The following is a 23,684-nucleotide window of genomic DNA, read 5'->3' on the forward strand; positions in this document are numbered from 1 at the left end:
TGACAGCAGCTTGAGAACTAAAGGCTTCACATAACTGCTGCTGCCGCTGTCTCGGTGATGGGACCTTAAAAGGAGGGTTAGGATGAGACGTGTGTCATCCATAACAGCAGCAAAACTGGGCCACTCTGAAGAATAGTGTCTGGACCCCAAGAGTAGATCATCCATTTTACAACAAGAGACAAACAAGGCGCTGTTCTTCGCTTAAAGTTTTAGTGGTGCTTTGCTGTAATGCAATGATTTTTGGCTTCAGCTTCTATGTATCATGAAATGGTAATGGGTACAGCGATCACTTAGGAATTAAAGCATTTTGGGGATCTTCTGCATTTCTGACTCACTTTGTTAGCTTATTGACTGTAAGTTCAAACAATTTCCCCGAGTTTTGTTCATCTTGATCTTTACCTTGGACACATAGACATCGTTTTATGTGCGGTATCTGATCCAGCTATGTTTTTACCATCCTTTGTAAATGCTTCCGTCGTATACTATTTGTATCAATAGTAACAGTGTTGATGATTTTGCTACACAGTACAAAAACTCAGTGCACTTTCTATAACACAAACCACAACTCCTAAATCGGAAGGAAAAATAGAACATAAACGATGGTTATATGTCATGAATGACTTTCAACGCTCACCCATATGTACCATTTTCATGTCTCTTATTTAAAAACATGCATTCTAATAAAACTGTAATGCAAAGACATCACGCTTTTTATTTCTTTGTTTCTGCAGTACCTGGTCCGCCCTATCTGTCAGTGGCTCAGGACTCAGAGACATCAGCCGTGGCTCGCTGGGATCCTCCAGATCTAACCAATGGCATGGACCTGCAGGGTTACCGGCTCCAGTTTGGCAGAAAAGATGTCTCTCCTTTGGCCACACTGGAATTTGCTCCCCAAGAGCGGCAGTACTCTGTGGGCAACATTCACCGGGGGGCAATTTATCTCTTTAAGATCTCTGCCAAGAGCAGGGGTGGCTTTGGGGAAGAGGCTGTGGTAGAAGTCAATGTGCCTGAGAATACGCCAGGGGGATACCCACAAATTAACGAGGGCTCCAATGTGACTTGCTGCTCAGTGCAGCTGTCCTGGTCTCCACCAGTCCTGGCAGAGAGGAATGGGGTAATCACAGAGTACACTTTGGCCTATAAAGAAGCTGGCACCAGAGAAGCTCCACGGGAACTCCACTTACCCCCCAGCCTCTTCAACTATGTGCTCAACAGCCTCAAACCGAACTCGGCATATGACGTGAAAATACGTGCACACACCAGTGTAGGTCCAGGGCCCTACAGCCCACCTATCCAGTATTGGACCGTGGCCTTTGATCCAGCAGGTAGGGCTTGCCTGTTTGTCTATGTTATCCAACCCAGTTGGCGGGGGGTTGGAAATTGGCTAAAATTAATCTGCAGCAACACAAAAACTGCCCACCCCCTCCTTCAACCACCTCCACCTCTCCTCAAGAAAGAGGAAACATTGATATTTAAATTGCTTGCCGTGGGATACTTACTTCAATAACCCAAATCAGGTAAAAGATAAGTCAGTAAGTTATAGTCAGTCATTTTGAGAAAGAGGAAAGAAGCCTAGAATTTCAAGGTAAGTGCAATTTGGTCAGACACTCTTCTCAGTCATTCTTGCAGCCTGTTGCCAAGCACAGTCACTCAGCTAATGTCATCTCACATCCCCAGTTTACAAACAAGGTAGGATCTCAATCAGATCTAGTCACTTTGAGAGTAAGTGTGGACCTCTAAAATTGCAAAACTCTCATTTTGGTTCTTTATTTTATTTTTGGTTTAAGATATTCTGCCCTTCCTAACTCCCTTCCTCTCCCAGAACCTCATTCTCCGTCCCCCTGTCCTTCGACAGGACAGCTTGTGGCATGGCATCCCACAGATGCACCGCTAAGGACTGTTAGCATGCTATGTTTTGGGTTTGTCTCTTTGCCTACACAGCATCACGTTGGCAGTGCCAACCCAGACTTAGTAGAGGTGTAGGATCAGTTGGCATTGGGACCGCATGGGTCAGTTGTTAATCATCAAATGCTCGTGGTTCAAAGATAATGATGAGCTGGGTTGGCACTACCCACGATGGCTAGCCAGTAGGTACACCCTTGTGCTCCATGGGTTTGTTGTCCATGAGTCTTACGTGCTGTGTGTCCTAACCAATCGCGTTGCCCTTCTCACAGCCAATCACAGCTCACTGTTACACTCACTTTCCTACCCAGAGGAGCGTTGCAGGGGAAGAACAGCTTTTTTTTTCTTTTTTTTTTTAAAAAAAGCAAAAAAGAAAAATCAGGTTTCTTTATTTGTTTCCCTTTCTTTCTGATGTAAAGATGGTCCATTCACTTATGATACACCCTCTTTCTTTTTTTCTTCTTCTTGCGTTTGTGCACTCAACAGATGTTCCAAAGAACTTCACTGTAAAGTGGGCCACCAAGTCCACAGTGGTCATTGCTTGGAAGTTTTCTGAAAGCAGGTCCCCGTATAAATGCACTGTGAGTATAATGTTGTAAAGCATTCCCACTGTGTAATTTAGCATCCTTGAAGTTGAATTCAATTGAAAACTGTCATTCAGTTTGTCATATTTCAGTGACATGAGTTACCACTAAACAATCTTCCTCTTTTACTCTCTATTCCCTCACCAATTTGCTGATTGACTATCACTCTAATCCTAGATTGAGTATAACCGCCAGAAGATGGATGTGGATGCCAGGCAGCTGAAGGTGTTCGTCACTGGACTAAGACCTAACACCACCTATGAGTTCACAGTGATCTGTCAAGAAAGCATAAATGGTGGGCAAAGACATCGGGTAATAGCCAGGACAGCGCCGCTCATGCTAATCAGGAAACCCAAGTTGGACATCTACAGTAACTCGGATACCGCGCTCACCATGTCCTTTCCATCATTTGACAGCAAGGATGTCAAGTGAGTTTTGAGGGCTAAAAGCATCTGTGAGCTCTGTCTGAATTGTCTTGAAGGGTTAGGGGTTGCTGTCTTCCTTCTCTCTCCCCAACCGGTTGCAGCAGATGGCCCTGCCCCTTCCTGAGCCTGGTTCTGCCGGCGGTTTCTTCCTGCTAAAAGGGAGTTTTTCCTTCCCACTGTCGCCAAAGTGCTTGCTCGTAGGGGGCCATATGATTGTTGGGTTTTTCTCTGTACGCATTATTGTAGGGTCTACCTTACAATATAAAGCGCCTTGACACAACACAACACAACTGTTGTTGTGATTTGGCACTGTATAAATAAAATTTAATTGAATTAATTGAAAAAGTTTAAATGTTGACATACTTAAAATCTGACGTGACATCTGTTGAGATCACTAGGTAATGAGTATGTGACGTGGACTGCTGGTAATTGCTAGGCCCTTTGAGAGAACCGAATTGTCACGTCAATTTAGTGTTGAGTGTGAGGCTATTTTTAATGTAAATTCTGTTACAATCTTAAAGGATTGTTTATTAAAATCAAATCTTTATTGTGCTTTCATGCTGTGTTCACAGGAACTTCTATGTAGTAGTGGTGCCGCTTAAGAAGACCCCAGGAACTGTTAAAGACTTGAAAAACCCTGATGAGATAGACATAGAAGAGGTAGCGCACACAATAAGCTTTCAAGCTGTTTTTTTGTTTGTTTGTTTGTTTGTTTGTTTGTTTGTCATTTTGGCTCTGTACACCACCACAGTGGATTGTACAACCAGCCAACATATGATTAAACTGGAGACTTTCAGCTATAATTGAAGGGATTTAACAACAATGTGTCTGTTTACAAATTAAAGGCATATATACACATTTTCCCTCATTTTAGAGGCTCAAACGTAAATGGACAATGGACTGACAAGCAGTTTAATGGGCTGGTCAGATTTTTACATTCTTATTCCAAGAAAAATTAAGCAAATACGAGATCTGCAGTCGATTCCAAGTGTTAAACTTGGATTTGGTGGCTTCTCACTGTTAAAGCTGAAAGTCATTTCAGTTACTTCTTGACTACCTGATTTTAAATAAACTGTGATGACATACAGAGGCAAAATTGCAAAAATTGCATCATTATACATAAACAGTAGTTTTCATGTTCTGTCCACATTGTGCACATCATGTACCCATGTAGGCAAGGCACACAGAACACAGACATAAGTAAATCTCAGCTATGCTAATTTGACCCCCCCCCCCCAAAAGCATGCAGAAGAGAGAATTACACAGTCTTCTCCTACTCATAACCATAGCTCGGGGTCACCTTGAGCACCAGATCAACAGCAGCCATCCCTATTGGATTTGGGATTACACACATTCCCTCTGCTTAGGGCCTGCCTCTGTCTGCAGTCTAAACTGAATGAGAGAGGATTGATGTAGGGGAAAGGGTTGCATGGTTGCATGGAGCATTGCCAGAAATGTTGAAGCTTTTAGAATCTTAAGTGTGCAGTTACACCTACAGATTGTTTTCTTTGATCTCAGGAAGAGTTCAAGACCTTCTACAAAACAGCTACTTATTCAAGAGACCTACTGCTTATGTATTTGAAAATTTGTACTACTGCCATATTACAGTTTCTTATTTCCAGTTTATTGAATTGATGTCATTTTTTGTGCTTAAATAATAGCTCTTGTTTTGTTTAAATTTTTATTTAAAAAACATTAACATTATAAACACTTTCTGCACTCAGAAACTCTCATTAGGTCTGACTTGAATGTTCTCTATATTTAGTCTTTGATCTGCCAAAATTTTAAAAATACACTCACGCTCTCACACATAAAGAAGTACAATAAAACCTTTTTACGTCAATCAGCTGTTGAGGGAGGTGAATCCAAAGCGCCGTTCACGCCGTCAGCTGGACCAGAAGAAGCCCTACATCATAGCCTGCTTCAGGCAACTGCCCGCTAGCTTCACAGTAGGATCTGAAAACCGCCACAGTAACTGTGAGAACAAGCCTCTCGAACCTGGCCAGGAGTATGTCTTCTTCCTGCTGGTTGAACTCAATGCCACTAGCGGGGTAAGACAGTTCAGTCGAATTTTTGTCAGAGTGGATTTAATTATGCGGTTTTCTTCAGTTAATAGTGGATCTCTTAATGCTGATTTATCTAAACCTAACACATTTATGCTTCTTGTGGTATTCAATTCAGTTTGTTCAATTTGTATCTTTGGGTTTTATGCACTGTACTAAGTTTTGCGAAAAATTGTTTCTGTTCAGAAAATGTTTGCAGCAAGCCCATATACCGACACGGTGGTGACTCCTGAGCTGGTCGTGGACCCTTTGCCAGTAGACGCTGGAGATGGTCTCATATGGGTGTTGGGCCCCGTCCTGGCTGTTGTCTTCATTATCTGCATCGTCATCGCCATTCTTCTGTATAAAAAGTGAGTGGGCTTGGGAATTTCTGTTTGTGGTGATACTTGTGTGTAAAGATGTCAGAACCTCAAATAGATGTGAAGTTTGGAGTTTGGTTTTTCTTGTCATTTCATGCCAAACCCCTTATTTGTAGTCAAACTGGGGAATTGGGCTATCTTAAATGATTGCATGCTAGGCGGCATGTTGAACGAGAGTCTTATTATGTTTTCATGGCAGCATGATATTCAAAGTCCCAAAAACACAGTTGCATGTAAATATGAAACTTTTTTTTTGTGGAAAAAAAAAGATGGTCGTGGGATGTGAGCTGGTTGGAGAAAGAAGAGAGGAGGAGATTCTTTGAGATGGTGCTCGACTAGTAGAAAGAATTTGTCAGTCAGTAGATGTCAAAAGTGTTTATTCACAGCGAGTATAGGAAGGGTGATAAATTCAAGGGAACAATAAAATAAAGATGTGGTGCCAAAAGTAGACCTTGGTAAAGCATTCATCCAAAATGTGTTGCTTCGTTTGTTGTTGATGTTGGTTAATAGAACGTGGACAGGGCTGTTGTCATCATGAAAGGGACAGGATAGAAATGTTCTATCACAGGACTGGAGTGAGTCTAGTAAGCGTGCCACTGCCCTCCCTCTAAATAGACACAAACCATGAAACCAGTATGATCTCTACCACATAAAAACCATATGCATTATAGAGGAGTGCAGCTATCATGTTACGGTATCATAACTAAAGGTTTTTCCTACATATTGTCAGAGTCTGGATGTGAAATTAGAACTGTGAATTCTAGTGTTCAAGCACTTTTTCCAGTGTTGCCTAAGTTACCCAATAATAATGTTAGTAATGACTAAACTACTAGATTAAAAACTGGGTGATCTTTTTTTTTTTTTTTTTACTGTAGTGGAGATCAAACTTGCCTTTAAAGCCCAACACCTCTGCTCCTCTGAGTCAAGACTAAGTGAACTCTCTGTAGCTTCGAGCTTTGGAAGATGCACATGCAGTCAGTATATCGCCCTTTTTTACTGTTAGCTGCACATATTTGCCTCGGGGGCTGCAAATCCAAACAGAACAATGTTGCAAGAGGTTGCCCTACATACCAGGAAAGATCCCTGAATTATCTAGAAGGGGGTAGGACTGGTGTGAGAAGCATGAGCAGGGCTCGCTACTGTCAGATGATCCGTGACTATCTGACCTTGGTTTACCTCCATCTTGAATGGTTAGAGGGAGAGTAACATCTCTCCTTGAATCTCTCTCTTTTTTCTCTTCTCTTTCACTCCACCTCACTCTCCCATCTCCCCCATCTCTCCATGGTGAATAGTGTTTCCCAGGACTGCCCTTGGCCCTGACATTCCCCTTTCCTATCTGTATCTGCACCCTTCGCACACACACGTACACACACACGCATGCACGCACACATCCACAGACACGCAAATGCAGGGCTCTCGAATGTATGCGCTTACTTACACATTTCATTGAATACGCACTCATTCCAACTCATTGACACGTGCACACACTTGCACTCATGCACACACCTTCTTCCAATGCTGATGAGCTTTATCTCGCTTTTTTGCGAGCCCAGCAGCGACCCCTGTGAATTTTAAACTGCTCTCTATTGATTTATCTCTCTTCTTGCCTCCCCGTCTCCCTTTCTCCTTGTGTGTTGTGTTTTCACCATCTTTATATATTTATTTGACTCCTATTGCTTTCTCTGGAAACAGCAAACCCGACAGGTAAGGCTTAGTCTTACTTAGATTTAATGCATTTTTCAAGACAAAATAGCTTGTCTCAGCACAAAATGGCCTTAATTAGTGAGAGTGAAGGAGACTTGTTCATACGCGATACATGTTACCAGCTTCACAGTCCGTGATTTTGCTTCACTCTTAGCTTTTCTGACCGACTGAGCTACCAATCAGTCAGAGTTACTGAGTAGATAGTGAGGATGGGATCTCTTGTGCTGGATCAAGTGTGCATTAAAGTTTTTCTTTTTCTTTTGTCTTTTTTTGTACGTCTTCCCCTCTTCCTTCTTTATGTTTGACTTACTGTCCAGCCACAAAAGAAAAGAGTCGGAGCCACGCACAAAATGTCTGCTGAACAACGCAGACATTACACCCCATCACCCCACAGACCCCGTGGAGGTGAGGCGCATCAACTTCCAAACTCCAGGTAAGGCAAAAGGTGCATTACACTCTGAATGAAGAACAGGAAGCTCATTCATCTCATTCTAAAATTGTAGAGCAACAAAGGATTGGAAGAAGTTTCTTTTTCAAATAAAATTAATGGAGGCTGTAAAGGAGGTTTAATCCAAAAAAGATCTCACGGGCTGCATACATGTGTGAATCTGGAGAAGACCTTTCATATTGTTGCACAATTACAATTCAGAGAGAAAACCTTTCATGAAAGCAGAATATAAATATATGGTTATGCATTAATACACTTTACGTGTGTCGTGACAGCAGATTGTTACACTTACACCCACATGTGCTACTCCAAAATGATTGCATATGTGCTTTTGCGTACACCCTGTCTGAGTCCCCCCATATCATTGTGTTTGACATAATTTGCCATCATAACAGCCTGTAGGCTATAAGCATGTGTTTGCCATATCCCCATTAACCGCTGATGAATAAGAAAGAGTTTGAAATTTTGTGCATTGTCAGGCCTGTCTTTTTTATACCCTGGCTTTCTACGTGGTTTTATCTTTTTTTCAAAAACGTCTCAAAGACTTTAGAGTCAGACCTGTTACATATCGTCAACTTTTCTTTAATGTCAGGTGTGTTTCCAGAACCACTAAAAACTGCTGTAAATAAACCTATACTAAAAAAGGACAATCTTGACAAGACACAAATGAACAACTGCCGGCCAATCTCGAATCTCCCATTTTTAAGTAAGATCATTTGAAAAGCAGTTTCTCAACAGCTCAATTACTTCTTAAAACAGAATAACTGCTATGATGCCTTCCAGTCAGGTTTTAGACTGAACCACAGCACTGAAACCGCTCTGACCAAAGTGTTTAATGACATATGTCTGAACACAGACAGTGGAACAATGTCAGTCTTAGTTTTACTGGATCTCAGTGCAGCATTTGATACAGTTGACCACAACATATTACTCAAACGACTGGAGAACTGGGCAGGTCTTTCAGGAACTGTACTAAACTGGTTCAAAACATACGTAGAAAACAGGAAATACTTTGTATCAATAGGTAACTTCACATCTGAGCAGACAAGTATCACATGTGGAGTTCCCCAAGGTTCCATCTTGGGACCCCCTCTGTTTAACATTTACATGCTCCCACTGGCACAGATTATAAACAACAACAAAATAAACTATCACAGCTATGCAGATGACACACAAATATATATCACAATGTCACTAGGAGACCGAGGCCCTGTACAGGCTCTTGGTAAATGCATTGAGGAAATCAATGACTGGTTGTGCCACAATTTTCTCCAGCTAAACAAAAACAAAACTGAAGTAATAGTCTTTGGCGCCAAAGAAAAACGATTACAGGTCACCAGAGAACTTCAATCCATACATCTAAAAACCACAAACCAGGCGAGAAATTTGGGTGTAGTGATGGATGCAGACCTAAACTTAGAAAAACACATTAAGACAATAACAAAGTCAGCTTACTATCACCTCAAGAATATATCAAGGATAAAAGATCTGATGTCTCAACAGGACCTGGAAAAACTAGTCCATGCATTCATCTTTAGTAGGCTTGATTAGTGTAACAGCATCTTTACAGGTCTACCTAAAAGATCAGTCAGACAACTACAGCTCATTCAGAACTCTGCTGCTCGAGTCCTCACTAAGACCAAAAAAGTGGACCACATCAGTCCAGCACTGAGGTCTTTACACTGGCTGCCTGTCCGTCAGAGGATAGACTTTAAAGTTCTGATGCTGGTCTATAAAGCTCTGAATGGTTTAGGACCAAAATACATCAGTGACCTCCTGACCCAGTATGAACCTTCCAGATCCCTCAGGTCACCTGGATCCTGTTTTTTATCAATTCCCAGAGTCAGAACCAGACATGGAGAAGCTGCATTCAGCTTTTGTGCTCCTTATATCTGGAACAAACTCCCAGAAAGCCTCAGATCAGCTAAAACACTCAGTTTATTTAAATCCAGGTTGAAGACTCACCTGTTCTCAGCTGCATTTGAATAAAGCACCAAATCCGCACTGTTTTACTTTAAGCTTAAATTTCCAAACTTACATTCTAACTACTGATTTTATCTACTGTTCCTTTTTTTTTTTCATTTTAAATCATGCTTTTTATTTGTTTTTGTTTTTTAATGTTTCTGTAAAGCACTTTGAATCACCTTGCTGTTGAATTGTGCTATATAAATTAACTTGCCTTGCCTTATTTCTGATGATCATCTGCGCTAAAGTCTGGTTTCTCCAGCCATAGCTTTCTGACATCTTTCCCCTGGCTTTCATTCAGATTGATTTTCTGTTTGTTTGCCTTTTTTTTTATCATCAAGCCTCCTGTAATTTGACCACACTGACATCTACGGTTTGTTGACTCTGGTCTTAGCCGCAGTGGAAGTGTTTTTCTTATGCTGTCTTCTTGTTTCAGTTAAGTTTCAGTGTCCAGTTACAAGCTGTGGTGTGCAAAGAAAAAAAAATGCAGTTGGCACATCTGTCGGCCAGTTACCTTCCAAATGTATTGTAGCATAAAAGCTCGCTATGTATCTAAGTAGCCTTTGTACAGATTGGTCCAAACAAACAGCTAATAAGGGAGACAATTCTCCATAAGTAGAATAAACACACCCAACCTAGTTTCTGCTTGTTTCTTTTCTTTTATTTCTTCGTTTATTTTTTTTGCCTGCCGTCTTTCTGTCTTCGAGCCGGGATGTTTTTTTGGAAATCCATCTGTCATCCATGGCCAGTCTCTGCTCCATCAAAAGGCTCAGATTTCAAAATAAAGCATTTCTCTTCAGCCCGGACATGCTGCCTTGAGTTTGTATCTTCGAAGGAAAGAGATATTTCTTTACATCAGAGGACAGAGAAGCAAGGAGACTCACAGAGACACTTACAGAGAAATGCTACTGTTCCCATCTTTATCTTGCTTGGCATTCAGAGTCCTATCAGAGGTTTCTGTAACCACAATGTTATAGTGGCCGCTCTTACGTTTTGAGATTTTCTCCTGTGCTTACCGCTGTCCTTCAGCCTTCCTTAAATAACAGTCACTCTCATTACAAATGCTTGCCCTCTTTTATACAACAGTCACCAGTATATGTTAAGACTTGTCTTTATACTCGACGAGCATTCTCATTCCACAGCCTCGCCGTTGTTCCGCAGAATTGGACGCTGTCGTTATCTCCGCACCCGGGGAATTTAATTTAAATGGACATTTTAGCCCAATTAAGTGGGCCGGTGAGCATTTGTGAACATCCCCATCAGCTAATAGCGACCATTGTTCAAATGAGCATACTCCCCGTGCAGTTATCCAAGGCCTCTCCAATCCAGCCGAGCATATGCCGTGTCGGCAATGTGTGCTCGCTGACCCCTAGTGCTGAGGAACATAAAATATGTTTTTGATTAGCCTTCCAACAGGCATCATGTTTCAGAGAGAGTGCGCACATCTTGTGTGTTTGTGCACGCCTGTCCATGTATGCTTAAAAGCCTGTAGGTGATATGACAGCCTCACAATGACATCCCATAACTCCTTGGGGCACAGAGTGACTTGTTTTGTCATTAACTTCCATTGTGCCTAGGGTTTAATTGGCAAATGGGGCCAAAGTAATGAAGCATCACGACTCGGTGGATATCTACTGTCTATCTGCAGCTAAGCCCTCCCTTTCGCCCAGAGTGCTCGCTTTTTTTTCTTCATCATTTTATTCTTTGTCTACTCTTCTTTATATTAAAGTTAAAGCTTTTTTCCTACAATAGTTAATGATTATCACAACGCTCCAACTAGCAATAAAGAAATAATTAAATGTACTTATAATAAACATTTTCATGTGATGAGTTCGATTTCCCGAGGGTCATATGGGGTATGATCAAAATGTTCTGTGACTGCGGCAACATGATTTGAATTTGACCACCATCCCTCAGCGTTATCTGAAGTCCTTTGGCTGTGACACACTGCCTCCAATGCAGCTGCCATGCTTGGAACACTTTCTGAACGCATTCTTCAGTGCATCACACTGTTCTGCTGCTGCAGCCCTGATGTCCTGATGTAGCACTCAATTGTAATTGCACCACATTTCAGGACCTTTGCACTCAATGTCTTCCATTAGACCCATCATGAGTAGAAGTTGAACTCAGCACACAACCCAGTAAATTTTGGAAAAAATAAACAGCAACCCTCCTCCTGGTCGTGATCCTAAACTTGTATTCCCTCTTGGGTCTTGGAAACTGTGGACTCTTCTCTTTTTAAAACTCCTGTTTAGTCATTAGGTTGCTGATGAAAATGATCACAACTTTAACGTGAAGGTGCTAAAAAGTGGCCGAAAAGGCTTGTACCGGGCACCCCGTGCTGATTGGACTTGGCACCTCTTGCATCGACATGACCGTGCCATGCTCTTGATGTCAGCAGCGATGGAACTTTTCCATTTAATGAAAAATCAAAAACAATCTTGCAGCAAACGCAGCCCCAGACCATCACACTACCACTACCATGTTTCACTGTAGGTGTTGTGTTCTTTTTATGAAACGCTGTGCTAGCTTTACACCAGACATTACGCGACTCAGACTTCCCAAAAAGTTCACGTTTTGTCTCGTTAGTCCGCAGAATATTTTCCCAAAAGTCTTCATCAAGATTTTTTTTTGACAAATGCGAGACAGGCCTGTGTTCTTTTTGTTCATTATGGATGCTACTTTTGCCCAGTCTCTTTTATAATGTTGAATAATGAACACTGTCCTTAATTTGGGCAAGTGAGGTGCAAATTAGATGTTGAGTTCTTTTGTGACTTCCTGGATGAGTCGTCACTGTGCTCTTAGAGTAATTTTGGTGAGCCAGTCGCTTCTGGGACACTTCATTCTGTTTTCTCCATTTGTGGATAATGGCTCTCATTGTGGTTCACTGGAGTCACGAAGCCTTAGAAATAGCTTCGTAACCCTTTCCAGACTGATAGATGCCAATGGCTTTGTTTCTCAGTTGTTTCTTTAAACCCTGGCACGATGTGTTGCTTTTTCAGATCTTTTAGCCTTCCTCACTTTGTCAGACAAATTCTTTTTAAGGGATTTATTGATTCAGCATGTCTAGCAGTAATCAAGTCTTGTTGTGGCTGTTAAAACTGAAATCAGCTTTCCAAAAACTGTTGTTATTCACAGTAAATTTATGATCTATCAAGGTTTTTGTGGGGGTGCAATTCCTTTCTTACATATTTGTCTAATATTGAAAGTCATTTGGTTATCTAGAACGTGCGAGTGTGACAAATATGTAACAAAAGAAAACCTCTGCATACAGCATATAAAATAATACATATGTTCTTCACTATATTTATCTACAAAAGAAGCATCACTCTCACGTCACAACAACTTGAACGGCCAAGTCCTCCCGTTCACAGTTCTGTGGAAACACACACATAACACACACTTCCGTATGAACATAATCAGACATGCCTGTACTTTCTTCATGCTGTGATGAATGACGTTTAGAGACAGCGGTTCAGAGCACCACCCACTAGGTTTAATTAGTCATTGTCACAAATCAATTAGGGAGAGGGGGATGTTCAATGTCTTCATCTCACTGCGCTCCTTTTGCATCACTGCAGTGACGTCTTGTCTCCTATAGACGTCAATGTAAAGCCATGAATGCTTGTTTTTGCAGCTATATTTTGGAGACTCAAGCGTAACTGTTTGTTTTTGTTTTCGTTAATAAAATCCCGCTTTAGCCTGTAAGTCTTCTAATCTTGTTTCCGTTCCATTAATTTCTCACTTCTTACACGTGAAGCTGAACATAATATCTCGATTCAGTTGGATAAAACTTGCCATCTTTGTATTACGCGATCGACCCTGTCACTCTGATGACAGCTTTCAGCCTGTGCAAAATCTATTTTTCTTTGCTTGATGGGCAGGTTGGACACATCCCATCACATGCCATCTCTTGGCCACATGTCCTGTTAATACTGTCACAGATGGCTCCTTTCTGCTTGAACGGTCAGGGACACCTGTGTCTACACGGACGTAATATTGGCCGGCTGGAGCCCCGGAGGATTTCTACTCTGGAGCAGATAAGATTTTGAACCGTCACCACCCTCCTCGGAGCTCTGACTCCCATCAGCTCCGGCTCCACAGCTGTCAGCCAAGAATGCGGACACTTTTCCACACCTTTCACTCCTGGTGCTTTGGCATGAAGCCACAAACAAAGGAACCTTTCAGAGTTAGTTTTCACCAGCAAACATAAGCTGTTTTTCCCTTCTCTGTCTTCCTCACAGTCCTCCGGATGGGGCCTTTCCAACTGCTGTTTATAAAGGCTTAAATATAGCAAATCAATTTTCTTATCGCTGATCTCTATAGCCGCTGATATGGGGGTTGGCAGACGAAATTTTTCCACGGGCCCACAGAGGCTGACACCCTCAGCCAACCAGTCGGCCCCCAAGTGGGAATCTGGCACTGACTGCTAATTGGTGGTGGACGGGAAGTTGTGTTAAGATTTGGAAATGTTTGCCCTACTTTATCACGTCTGTGTGTCAGTTTGGCCTGAAAACTGAAATAACATAATTTAGGCCACCCTGTGGGATGAACTGAGGTAATATTACCCTTGTGTTTTACTTCATGCCCTTGTGTTATGTTGCACATTTCATATTTTCTGTTAACATGGCATTTTGTGTTGCATTACAGCCTTTTTGAAACCATTTCCTTTATGTCTGCTGTCCTTCACAGATTCTGGTCTAAGCAGTCCTCAGAGTGAAGCAGATTTTGACTATGAAAGTTAGTCACTATGCTCTCAGAGTTTGCGTACCAGCTTTCTTTATATACGTATGGTTTTTGTGTGTGTGTGTGTGTTTTATTTTGTTTTAGGTATTTGAGCACCGCTTGCCTCAATTTCCAAATACATCATTTGCATTTGTTTGTTTTTTCACATGATGCAGCAAAATTTGAGCACTAATTAATTTTATGTTTGTTTCTATCCGGTTGTTCAGTGATGACGCGACGAATCCTACTTCCGGGTCTAAAGTAGTCTGCGTTTAATATGGCTTTTGTGTTGTTAACATGTTTAATGTTATGTATTTTCTTCTATTTGATCTCAAAAAGCTCCTAAAACAGTCAGTGATCACTGTTGACCTCCCTCGGCTTTTATTACCGCTAATCATTTATTTAAGCTCAGTTTTTAAAACCTTACGATGTAACTACAGCCCAGCCCATGCAGCAGTATATGAATGACTAACCTCGTATTGTGGATGGATTATCTCAGTTGTTCTCCTGGCTGAAGTTTGGTCCTTTTACAGCATCCTGCCATGCGATTACATTTGTTCCTGACCACCGAGAACACTCACATTAACTTTTATCGAGTGGAAAAAAAGTTAGCTTGTTTATATTATGCTAACATAGCTGTGTCGCTAGCGGTCACGTAGCACATCATTATATACCAGCTAGCCCAACTTCAGTAACCCTACAAACGTCACTGCTGTTTAGTTTTCTGTCTTCATTTATGCTGGAAGTGATAGCAGAGCTGTACGTTTTAATTTGTTTCCAAAACCCCACAGTCAGGACATGCTATATTGTATTTAGATAGAAGCTAGCGAGCTAACTCCCTGCTAACTTCTAACTCCGTTAAATGTCATAAATTCCGTTTTCATGGATGCCTGGATGTTAAACTCAATTGTTACACCTGGTAGAGCAGAACGCTGATCATTTTATTAAAGATGAAAGACTTTAGACAGTTTTTCAACTCTCAGTAATCCCATAGTGATCGTTTGATATATGGACCTGCAGCGGAGTTTAGACCCAGACACGGCTAGTGACGTCAGACTGAACAACCGGATTGGTCCACTAGGGTGTGTTTTTTCTTTTTCTTTTTTTTCCCCTTTAATTGGATCACAATATTCACTCGGGCTGTTGGCTGTGCATTAATCTACCATGCATAAATAACCTGTGCGATCACTTCCGCTCATGTATAGCTGGTTAATAAGTGGAGGTTTTTTTCCCAAATACAACTTGTGTTATTCCTTTTTCTCTGCCTCCCAATCCTTACCTCCAAGCTGTTGTTCTCCCGTCTCCCTCCTCCTTCACCACCACTGCTCCATTTCCATTCTGAACCAACGGGGTCTTTTTCTGTGCTCAGAGATAACAAGCAGAATTAATTAAAGCAGTGGCAAACAATGGCTCGACATTTGATCACCCCCTCTCCTGCTCACCACAAAAGAATCACCCGAAAGAAAAAAAAGGAGTTTCTGGTTTTTACTCTTCCCCCAGTTTTCCCTCTTTATTTTCTTTGCTTATCCACAGGCAGACGTCGACTCTTTAAAATGGAAATACGCGACATCATAAATAGGCTTTTGGAAAGACCGGCTTGGCTTTTCGAAAAGAATGATTATATTTCTCAGGCATATCGACTGCAGATCAGGAGACTGGAAGTGTGTAATTAGATGTTTTTTTGTGACGTGTGTTTACTAATCACTATGTTGATTACAGCGGGAGAAAAATAGGATAGTAGATAGATAGGGGGGGGAAAAAGCTTTGGGATTGAGCGTTGTGGGAGAGAGGGGGCTGACTGCTTCAGAGTTAGGTTAAGAAAGAACAGCAATTCGCCCTTGATTGACTTTGCTTGGGTAAGCTTAACAGTCAAGTTTAGCTTAGAAGCTAAATATTTTCTGGGAAATAACATTGCAGCGCGCCTTCAGGTGTGGTAGATTCATTTGTTTGGAGCATAAAGCACGTAGTTTATATTAAATTTAATAGCAAAATGAGGCACCAAAAAGCAAACAGTACTAATTATGCTGATCAAACAAATTGAATTGCATATTTACATCAGGCTCTTATATAAGCCTTCTGCAAATAAGTGCTTCTTACCTCCTCCAGTTGAGGTAAACAAATGCCCTGGTCACTTTTTTTTTTTTTAAGAAAAACTGTAAAAGGATAACACACACACACACAAATTGGGATACGTGCACATGAAAAGAAAACTACACACACCACGCGTGCACAAACCCCAACACAAACAGTCTTTGATCTCCCCTCAAACAACCTCTTGCTCTTGTTTTCCCAAAGAGAAGTAAGGGCCCCTCGTTTGAACACATTTACTTATTTCACTCATAGCGTCTGATAGGGTTTTCCTTTGAAAGCGAGGCTAGTAAACTGACAACCAAATTTCATTTTTCATCTTCTTTTTCCTTTTTTTTCTCCTTCCTTGATATCCATCGTAATGAATTCTTACAGCAGAAGCCGTTAATAACCTCGGCTCATTCCAAAGCGCCGCCGCAGAGCTTTGTTATCTCACTGAGAAAACTCAAGTATGAATAAACAAACAGTTCTGCTATTACCCGACAAGGTTTCCTTAAGGTTTGCAATTAACATGCTTAATTGAAACACAAACTCAACATGGGCTTTAAGAATAGGGGGAAACTATTAAGTTTGTCATTTAAGTGGTTTGCATTTTTTGTAAAGTAGACTGTTAATACGGCATGTCCGTGTCTGTGCCCAGAAGATGCCACGGCGTCCATTTGTCTCATGTGTACATTGTAATCTTTATGTACTTGAGACTGCCACATTGTTATATCAGTGTAAAATAAATTACCATCACTAATGAATACTGTCAGCACAGAGAGTTGGGTCCCCCCCCCCCCCCCCTAAGCGCAACAAAACACGGGTGACCCCCCGTAACATTGGAGGGGGGTATTAAGCATCGTATAAAAGGGAAAGTTAAGGATGGTTAATGTGATTATGCCGATTTGCATGCCCAATTAACCCTGAATTTTTCTGAGGTGGTGTCAACATTTTGTTGACTTTTGACCTCAATGCTCTGCAGGAAAAGAGGCCTTGTGTTTAAAAATACACAATCTACAGTTGCGCCATATTCCATTACATGGCCTCAGCATTATGCTTCTAAATGGATTAGCGACTGGAGTGCACAGCAGTGCTGATAATATTATAGTAGCTGCAACACAATATTCAGTGGATATTGAAGCAAGGAGGAAAAAAAAAACACAATTTTCCCCACCCATTTAAAAAAGCTTGTACTTTTAGTGAATGCCTTGGGATAAAAAGCAGTAGGATTTTTGGGGAGGGGTGGAAGTGTATGTTGGACTGCCTGTTTTTGGTATTGGAAGGTACCGTTGGGGTATTCGTCATTGAGATAGTGTTCGGCTAATGCCGAGCAAAGCGGCAGATGAAGGAAAAGGCTATCTTTGCACTAGCAGGCTGAAATGGAGCAGCTCGCTGTGTCACTCAGCATCATTCACACTCCTAAACCTTCTGATCCCTCTCACACCTCCCTTCCTATAAGCCCCCCCAGGTCAGGGCTCGATTCTAGAATACGATTTTTATAGAGGCAGCAGTGAAAAGTGGTCGCCGTGCTAACAACGCTGCACAAACAGAGCACTGCAGATTAAGGCTGCGCTAACACCGTGTTTTCCATGTACAGCTAGTGAAAAACAACTAAGTCAACTTAAATTTGAAATGTCCTACTTGATCGAGACCATTCAACGACTCAACAGTATTCCCATTGAGTTGTGAGGTTTTTATTCAAATCATCTCTTGTTGATCGCAGTCGAGCTGAAAGCAAATGTTACTTTTGATTGTCTCTAATGAGGAGTTCAAGGCAATTTTGTCAACATGAGCATTCTGTTGATTGAAAGACCAAAATGGGGGTCTTTGTGATGATTTGTGGGGCTCCTTCGTCTGATCTCTCCATCAAAACCTTTTGTTGTTCCTCTTATGTCACGTTAAACTAATTTCCCAAGCTATCACAATTATTGATGCCTCTGAATGTTTGAGCTATAACTGGCTACGCTCTGCAACTTTTTGTTCCTATTGGTCCACCTGTCCGTCAGCATCGTGATTGCAGTGGGAGTAATTACAATTTGGTCTGCGGGTGTATAACACAACCCTTTCTGGCAAATAATCAATCAGCCCCGCAAGATAAACTTGGCTATTTTTGAGCTCTGGCCTGGTCCAATCAAGTGCGTATAACATCACCAGTCAGCACATTTTTCTTTGCTTTTTTTTTTTACTGTGTGTAACATTCACGATGTCCTGCTCAAGCTTCCTCATCACTAAAACCCATTGTCCCTCGTTATTTAAGCAAAGATCAAAAAACAAGTTACCTGTACTTTAAATGGCATGTGTGAATGTTTAGAACCAGTGTCCCGTGTGCTGTACTGATACACTTTCTTTCCTTTCTTCCCTTGTGTGGAATGTCTCTCTATGTTTTTGGCGAGCAGGTATGATGAATCATCCTCCTATCCCTATCTCAGAGCTGGCTGAACACACAGAACTTCTCAAGGCCAACGACAACCTCAAACTCTCCCAGGAATATGAGGTGGGTGGGCCAACGATTCAAACGTGAAAGTTGCCTTACAGTGTTGATTTCTGTCCAATTGTGTTTTCATTGGGGGGAAAAAAGGACAGTCTCATCTGGTATGCTCTAGTGTCGCGTGCTTCTTCTTTTGAATTCTTTCTTTTCTGCTTGTTTTGCGTATGTGCGTGTTGTAGCTGGTGTTACTTGAGCAATTACAGTGTTTACAACAAGTATCTCATACATTAGCAGCCTCCACATGGCAAAGAAAGACCTCTGCTAATGTGATTTTGGGAAAAGCGCACACTGGCACTCAGGCTTTAACATGGTATGTGTGGGAGTGTGTGTATGTTTGTGTGCAGAGGGGATAACTGAGCTGTCTGAGCTCTGAGACTGCAGCGGTTATAAATGACACCAGAGTTGATTAGAAATCAGGAGCGCTGAATCAGCTCTCGTTTGCATACAAGCAATATCCCCTCCCCACCATCCCTAAATCACTGTGCCTGTCGTCTCGCTGCACACCAGGCTAAGGTGGGAAGCGGGTACACCAGCACAGATTGCCGTCATCATGCCCGCTGGTGGATGTTGGCGGATAACGACTTTTAATAGCAATCCTGTATTTCTTGGGTATCTATTATTCATAAATCCACATCCGGGCTATATACCAAATGGACAAGCTTGTTCCGTTCTGCGGGGGAAGAGAGACGAGAAACGTGACGCCAAAGTTGACGCTTTGATGCAACTTCAACTTCTAATTACTTGGTTTTGAGAGAGCCTTAAACCACCAGCTCATCTCTGTCTTCTCTCCCTCGGTCCGCCTGCCCCTTTCGCACAACCACCCCCCAGGAAAAATAAATGACCAAATTAAATAGAGAAGTGTAATTTTAATTTTGTTATTTTCTTGATGAATGGCTGCTCGTGCCGGCGCCCCGGCTTGCCAAGCACAGCTCTACAGGGCTTTGACTGATTGGTTTTTAGCCAGGCGGGATGTGCGAGCGGAGGAAAAAATGGAGGGGAAGAGGGCAGAGAGGAGAGAAGGGAGAGAGAGATGAGGTGGAGAAGTTTTGGTTAATGATGAGGATTCAGCGAGGGGAGAGAAAGCGGGAGAGTGGAGATGAAGAGAAGATAATCTCAAGTACAAACGGAAGCGAGGAAGGCAAACCGCGGCTCTGCGTGATGACACTGAAGCCGCAGAGTTTATCTGTCTGCTGTCAGGCGCTCAGGAGGCGTCGTCCTGCCAAGCCTGTCACGTGGACACGAGCTGTCATTCATCTTCAGCCATCATCACGGTAAAAAGGAGGAGAAACGGGGAGAAATTCTAGTTTTACAAGAGAAAATATTTTGCCGATTTTTTTTAAATTTACAAATTTCTTAAATGTCATTTGTGGAAAAAAATATTGAAATGTGAAATACACGGATGTTGTTTGAAGGTTTTTGCACTGAGGGAGAGTTGGGAGTTTTTTTTAAGAGAGAAATGACCCCAATCTTTTTATGCAGACATGAATACTCACACTTAGTCGGTCATAAGATGATCTGAAAGGAAAAATATAGGGAGTGGGAGAGGTGGAGGACTCTTTAATAGTAAACTTCAGAGAGAACACAGTAGATAAAAAGTGGAAGAGTTTGAAGATGGAGCTGTGCTGATAAGGAAAACGGGGATGTCGAAAAAGGCTAGAGAAGGGGGGGAAAAAGCCAGATGAGGCTAAAACAGAGGGAATCTCTCATTGCTGTAATGATTGCGTGCTGATTGCATGTTAAATTAGGTTTCCAATTGGACTCAGTTTCAGCTTCAGTCTCTCTTTCTCTCGCTCTCTCCAGCCCCAACTGCAAATATCATTCAAGCCTCCATCCCCATGCCAACACGGCACCAGACGCCTATGAGCAAACATCGGCTCATAATGGAATACTTAATTATCCTGGCGAGGGAGCGGAATAGTTATCTAGAATTCTCGTATTTTTAAAGAGACGGCTGAATTTGTCTTTCACCCAAGTGTCGAGGCTCATTCCACGAGTCTCCTGTCAAAGGGGGAAGAGCCGTCGCCTTTATCAATATTGTTATTTGTCATTATGCACCCCCGCGCATTAATGATCTTGATAAAGTACCGCGTGCGGCTGCTGTATCAGAACCAGTCGGCGTGCAGATTGTAATGATACCGTGTTCTTCTTTCTCTCAGGGAAATCAACCTTTCTATCTCTCCCTCCCCCATCTTCCGCTCTTCTTTCTGTGATAGCACGGAGGTTGTATTGTTATTACTCAGCTTCTCTCGTGGCTCCTTTTGATTGCTTCCTTACATGTGCATGTTCTGCCTGTCTCTGCACCCCCGTCAGTCTATTGATCCAGGCCAGCAGTTCACCTGGGAGCACTCCAACTTGGAGGTGAACAAGCCCAAGAATCGTTACGCCAACGTCATCGCCTACGACCACTCACGTGTCATCCTGGCTCCCATAGAGGGTAAGTTTCAGCCTCATGCTCCGCACATCTTCGCCACCTCTGACATGAGCTCGTATCGCTGCTGTTTGATAAGTGCTCACACAGATTCAGCGTAAGTTATCAGTAAAAAAGCAGAATATGTTAAATAATCAGCCGAGTGGAAAGGTGTTTCTTATTGCAGTGTGGATTTAAATGGGATAGATTAGCAATTTAATCCGTCGGGACAAAACTTGACTAGATTATGGAACGGGATTAGGGCCACTGAAAAATATAGAGGGAGATATTTTTTGGGTCAGGACTTTTTTCTCGCTTTCAACTCATACGTTTGTAAACATAATTGTTTATCCACCAGTTTGCACAGGTGCTTTAATGCTGAAATACAAATACAGTTAATATTTTTCAATGGATTTGCCAAACTCCAGTTGTTTACTGAACAGCAGATTTGGTTTTAATGATTGAAACACATCACATCCTTAGGGGTTAATAAAATATTCTGATTCTGAATTTTAAAGAAGTCCACTGTGCCGGCTCAAGTTTGGGTATAAAAAATGTTGAATTCAGTCATTTTTATCTTTAAACCTGTTCTTTTTTTTTTCTACAGATTTCTAAGTATTGTGAAATACTTATCTAATAAACGTGTGAAGCACCATATATGCTTACTGTATAACTTCTATGTAGAAAAGGAAGAAAAGTGAAATGTGCTGATTTTTAAACTCTGGACATTTTTCCAGCTCAGCTTGCTACTGACCAGCTAAGCAGTTTACAGAGGCAAATTGGGGGGTGAGGCAAGGACTCTTTATAGCTCATCTTTAGGCCAAGCGCTTAGATCTCACACTCAAACCGAGTCGGAAGTTAAACCAGTGTTTTCAGTGTCCCATTTGTCTCATCACATCTACGCCCCTGTCTTGACTTCCCTCTAGCTGCCTATAGACACGGTGGTGAGAATCTCAGAGCCAGAAAAATTCTTTCTCTGACTCCTAAATCTCAAGGGACATTGTCAGAGGTAGTCACCCTTCACTGCTGACATTGTTCTGGCTTTGCATCACCAGAAGAGCTGCCGACTCCTTCACAGTAATGCCAAACTCTCTGCTCCAGAGTCCTCTCCTTTTGTGTGAAATAACTGCTCGGGCTAGATTTCGGTATCTTGCAGTAGTCAGTCCAATTTTAGGGTGCAGCAACATGCATAACAAAATTATCCCAGGGAAATAAAATGCCTCGTCCATAAATACATAAATTAATCAAGTCTGAAATTTCTATTTTACACTGCAGTGATTTTGCTATTAGTCGCAGCAGTAGAACAATTCATGCACGCCACCATTCTCTGTTCACTTAGCTATGACTAAAGCCAAGGCAGCCCAGTCAAATTGTGCAACGTGGTATCCGTTTTAATGACATTTGACTTTCTTTTCTCTTCTTTACTTCGATTCTTTGTTCTTTCTTTTCGTCTTTTCACCCTCCCTGCTCTTTCTGCCTCTCGCTCGGTCTCTCCCTTCCTCTGTATATTACATCCTTCCTCTCCGCCCAGGCCGTAGCCCTCACCGAGTCGCCTCTTTTAAACGAGTCCGGTCGAGTTTTTCATTGTTTGTTGCTTGAGCGAAGAGATGTCAGATGTCAAAGAGACATGAGTCTCCGACACACAGATGCTGTCACGCCGAAGCCTCTTCTCAAATGGAGAGATTGTAGAAGTTGGTAAATGAAGATGGGTGATGCTCTGCCTTATCACTGCCAGACGCTCGATGTAAGACACTCCAATCACAAGATAATCCTGTTAACATTTAAAGCATTTTGTCCTTTAGTGACTCCTTTTTAAACTCAAGGGCACCTTGACTTGTGAGCACATTTACACAATCCTGTGCATTAAAAACATTTCAGATCTTTCTCCACAGCAAAAGACCTCCTTCTAGCTAGATTTAGTAGGACCGGTGTATATCACAGCATGGTAGCAGGCTCAGGGGGACTGAAGCTAAATCTACCTCGTAGCTATGTTGGCTGAAAAGCTGTTTTACTTTCCACTATCTTCCATCATCTTTTTGGTCTGTTGTGGTGGTAAACACGATATCTACGGGAACCTGGAAAGAGCCACAAACGTAGAAAAGAAAAATGATAGAATATTGTGACAGATGTGTTGAATTAATTTAAAAGCGCACAAAAATCTGGTTTGTGATCATTACAGATGGGAGAACTGCAAAAGGCATAATTAGCTGTTAATAAAAACATAGTAAATTGCTAATAGATGCACAATACTGCATGAATTAAGCTTCGTAATGCAAAAAAATAAAAGAGAACCTCAGTGTAGAAAGCTGCTTACACTTCAGTGGTGTAATAAGTAAATTATTAAAACTCAATAAATATGTATTAGTAACATAATAAATTACAAGTGAGTAAAGGCTTTTATTATCATCAGGTGATAATACCCCTTTCCTGACAAGTTTCTTAGAAGCTGACGTGGTCGACAGCATATTGAAAGACATTGCCACTGTAGTTTGGACAGTTTGGGAAATGTTACGGGAATTCAGCCAAATTCTCCTGACTTGTCTT

The 23,684-nt window shown here is 41.8% G+C and overlaps 1 protein-coding gene across 4 annotated transcripts in view; it reads left to right on the top strand.

Annotated features, from left to right (window-relative positions):
• ptprsa (protein tyrosine phosphatase receptor type Sa) overlaps nt 1-23,684 on the top strand; it is a 240,661-nt gene that overhangs the window by 189,921 nt on the left and 27,056 nt on the right. For all 4 annotated transcript variants that reach the window (XM_085381289.1, XM_085381288.1, XM_085381291.1 and 1 more), the window contains 9 exons: nt 732-1,325; nt 2,389-2,483; nt 2,664-2,914; nt 3,484-3,571; nt 4,759-4,962; nt 5,161-5,324; nt 7,355-7,470; nt 18,642-18,739; nt 21,044-21,167. In XM_085381289.1, coding sequence (XP_085237415.1) covers nt 732-1,325; nt 2,389-2,483; nt 2,664-2,914; nt 3,484-3,571; nt 4,759-4,962; nt 5,161-5,324; nt 7,355-7,470; nt 18,642-18,739; nt 21,044-21,167 — 1,734 coding nt within the window. The remainder of the gene's footprint in view (nt 1-731; nt 1,326-2,388; nt 2,484-2,663; nt 2,915-3,483; nt 3,572-4,758; nt 4,963-5,160; nt 5,325-7,354; nt 7,471-18,641; nt 18,740-21,043; nt 21,168-23,684) is intronic.

This window comes from Rhamphochromis longiceps, linkage group LG15 (genome assembly GCF_057381845.1).
Source record: "Rhamphochromis longiceps isolate RC_006_pf linkage group LG15, R_longiceps_female_GT1.1, whole genome shotgun sequence".
Lineage (NCBI taxonomy): Eukaryota > Metazoa > Chordata > Actinopteri > Cichliformes > Cichlidae > Rhamphochromis > Rhamphochromis longiceps.